The sequence below is a fragment of the Dendroctonus ponderosae genome, unplaced genomic scaffold (genome assembly GCF_020466585.1).
Source record: "Dendroctonus ponderosae isolate FM_Combo_2020 unplaced genomic scaffold, Dpon_F_20191213v2 Dpon_F_20191213_10, whole genome shotgun sequence".
Lineage (NCBI taxonomy): Eukaryota > Metazoa > Arthropoda > Insecta > Coleoptera > Curculionidae > Dendroctonus > Dendroctonus ponderosae.
The window spans coordinates 5,054,851-5,058,229 of NW_026017111.1; the positions used below are offsets into that span (position 1 = coordinate 5,054,851).

The 3,379-nt window shown below is 37.9% G+C and overlaps 1 protein-coding gene across 1 annotated transcript; it reads right to left on the reverse strand.

Annotated features, from left to right (window-relative positions):
- Positions 1-2,563: 2,563 nt before the first annotated feature.
- On the reverse strand, positions 2,564-3,379 carry LOC125502726 (the record flags this gene model as incomplete). Its single annotated transcript, XM_048661868.1, is given in 2 exon segments — positions 2,564-3,039; positions 3,101-3,379. Coding segments are annotated over 2 exon segments (729 nt in total), but the record flags the coding sequence as incomplete, so codon positions are not given.

A 3,379-nucleotide genomic window follows, 5' to 3' on the forward strand; every position in this document is an offset into this window, starting at 1 on the left:
AACTTCAAAGTTTTTCCAGAAATCGCATACAATCGCTTCTGATCACAAAGGAATTTTCACTGAAATGGCGCTAGAAATTGATTTTTTCTTGCTGTTTAAACGCTGGTCTAAAAATAAACGATTCCAGGCAAAAATGCCCATTCTCCTAAAAAATTGTAAATTCTACTCTGGGCATCGTACAAATTTGGAAGTTTCCCAAGATTTAGTAGAAGCACGAATCTGAGGATGGGGAAATTTTCATTGCGATCGCACAAGATTCTGATTTTTTTCTGCTGTCTAAACGCGCATCTTAAAATTAACATTTCCAGGCAAAAGCGCGCTTTCGTTAAAAAATTGTAACTCCTCGTCTGGACTACGTACCTATGAAAAATTTTCTGAAAACATAGCAGATACGTGAATCTCAGAAAATATTTTTTTTTGCTAAAACCACAATAGATCCGGATTTTTTCCTACTATTGAAACTCGCGCGTCTATAAAATGAATGTTTCCACTCAAAACCATGCTTTCTGTAAAAAAATCGTAACTACTAACATGGGCCGCAACAGAATTTCAAAAATTTCCGCGATATAGTAGATTCTGTGATATGAGACTGGCAAAAATTGCATTAAAATCGCACTAGATCCTATTTTTTTTGCTGATTTTTAAACGCGTCTAAAATAAACGTTACCACTCAAAAGCGCGTCCCCTCTAAAAAAATCACAACTTCTATTCTTGGCGTTCTACAAACTTCAAAGTTTTTCCAGAAATCGCATACAATCGCTTCTGCTCACAAAGGAATTTTCACTGAAATGGCGCTAGAAATTGATTTTTTCTTGCTGTTTAAACGCTGGTCTAAAAATGAACGATTCCAGGCAAAAATAAGCGTTTTCCTAAAAAATTGTAAATTCTTCTCTGGGCTTCGTACAAATTTGGAAGTTTCCCAAGATTTAGTAGAAGTACGAATCGGAGGATGGGGAAATTTTCATTGAGATCGCACAAGATTCTGATTTTTTTTGCTGTCTAAACGCGCGTCTTAAAATGAACATTTCCAGGCAAAAGCGCGCCTTCGTTAAAAAACTCCTAATATGGACTGCGTACCAATGAGGAATTTTCTGAAAACATAGCAGATACGTGAATCTCAGAAATATTTTTTTTTTGCCAAAACACCTATACATCCTGATTTTTTCCCACTATTTAAACGCGCGCGTCTTTAAAATGAATGTTTCCAATCAAAAATATGCTCTCTGTAAAAAAATCGTAACTACTATCGTGGGCCGCAACAGAATTTCAAAAATTTCCGCGATATAGCAGATTCTGTGATATGAGACTGGCAAAAATTGCATTGAAATGGCACTAAATCCTATTTTTTTTGCTGATTTTTAAACGCGTCTAAAATAAACGTTACCAGTCAAAAGCGCGCCCTCTCTAAAAAGATCATAACTTCTAATCTTGGCGTTCTATAAACTTGAAAGTTTTCCCAGAAATCGCATACAATCGCTTCTGATCGTAAACAAATTTTCATTGAAATGGCGCTAGAAACTGATTTTTTCTTGCGGTTTAAACGCTCGGCTAAAAATGAACGATTCCAGGCAAAAATGCGCATTCTCCTAGGAAATTGTAAATTCTACTCTGGGCATAGTACAAATTTGGAAGTTTTCCAAGATTTAGTAGAGGCACGAATCTGAGGATGGGAACATTTTCATTGCGATCGCACAATATTCTGATTTTTTTCTGCTGTCTAAACGCGCATTTTAAAATGAACATTTCCAGGCAAAAGCTTGCTTTCGTTAACAAATTGTAACTCCTAATCTGGACTGCAAACCAATGGGAAATTTTCCGAAAACATAGCAGATACGTGAATCAGAAAGGAATTTTTTTGCCAAAACCACAATAGATTCTACATTATTTTGCCTACTATTTTAACTCGCGCGTCTTTAAAATGAATGTTTCCACTCAATATCGAGCTTTCTGTAAAAAGTCCATTGAACTGCTGTTCTAGATGTAGAAATTTAAAAGCGCTACAATATGCAGCAGACACGTGAATCTCATATATAAAAAATGTTTATGGAAATTGCATTAGATCCTGATTTTTTCCGGCTGTTTAAACGCGCGTCTGAAAATTAGCGTTCTAGCCAAAAGCGCGCCCTGTTCAAAAAAATCGTAACTATTAATCAGGCGCAAGCACAAACTTGAATGTTTTGCAAGATATAGATACTGCGAAGCGAGAAATTTTCGTCAAAATCGAGTAAGGCCTTGACTTCTCTCTGCTGTTTAAACGCGGATTTAACCTAATTATCAAAAGAGATAGACTTTCGAGGCCATTTCTTGAAACTAATGGGTTTTTCCTGTTTCTAGGCCGTCGTTCGGTAGAATTTCTTCTTGACGATTCACAAGCACGAGTGGCTTGCATCTTCAGAAGTGGTTTGCTTAAACGCTTACACTGTTCTGATCAGAACCCGTTTAGTTCTGCGGAAGAACTGACGGCCTAAAAACCCGAAAAACCCATTAGTTAACCTAATTATGTTTCAACATTTCTCAAATTAGCTCTTCACTAACAATCCGAGTATTTAAAAAAACAACAGGAAAAACTTAGACAATTTAATAGATAAGTCAATTAATTATCCCGTACTCAACTGCGTGTACCAAAATATCGGCCAGTGTCTTCTTCCACGAAGGATGCTCTCGGCTTTGTTTGATCATCTGAAGAATGTTTGCAATTAAGTCCTGATCTTTGGGAGTTTCGGCCATTCTATCCTGGAATTCCTTTTTCGCCATGAACTTCAATGACCCGGCCACGATTGCCATGTAAATGCCCATAAGTGCGTACTTTTTCCAGTCGTTTTTCAGAGCTTCCAAAGGCAACATTTTGTCTGGATCAGCGCCCAACTCTTTGGCGAACTTCGAAAAACTGTGGTAGTACAAATCCAGATAGTAGTCCAGTTTATCAAAGTCGGGCTTGGAGGCTCCGGAGTAGAAACAGTAAGACAGATCATGGACGGGAGTTGAATCTCTTCCACATTGATGGTCGAGGAGTTTTATGTCCTCCAAGTCCCCATTTGCCTGCAAAGGCCCCAGTTCAATCAGAGAGCAAATCAGTGAATAGTGGCTAAAGGCTACTAACCAGATATTTAAACAGCATATTGTTTGACCAGCAATCTCCATGAATCCATGCTGAATATTGGCCCTCATATTTACAGCCTCTTAACCTGGAAGGACCAAAGTCGTCTAAAAACATCTGAGCTTTATCCGCGCCTTGTTGATTGGTCTCTTTGATGTATTCCAGCGCTGTTTGAAAAGTTCCCTCAATTTCCTTTGACACACTCTCCAAAAAGGTGCTAAGAATATCAATAGCAGGCGCTGTTATTTCTTGGTACTTTTCTGGATTGCTGGCTTTATATGC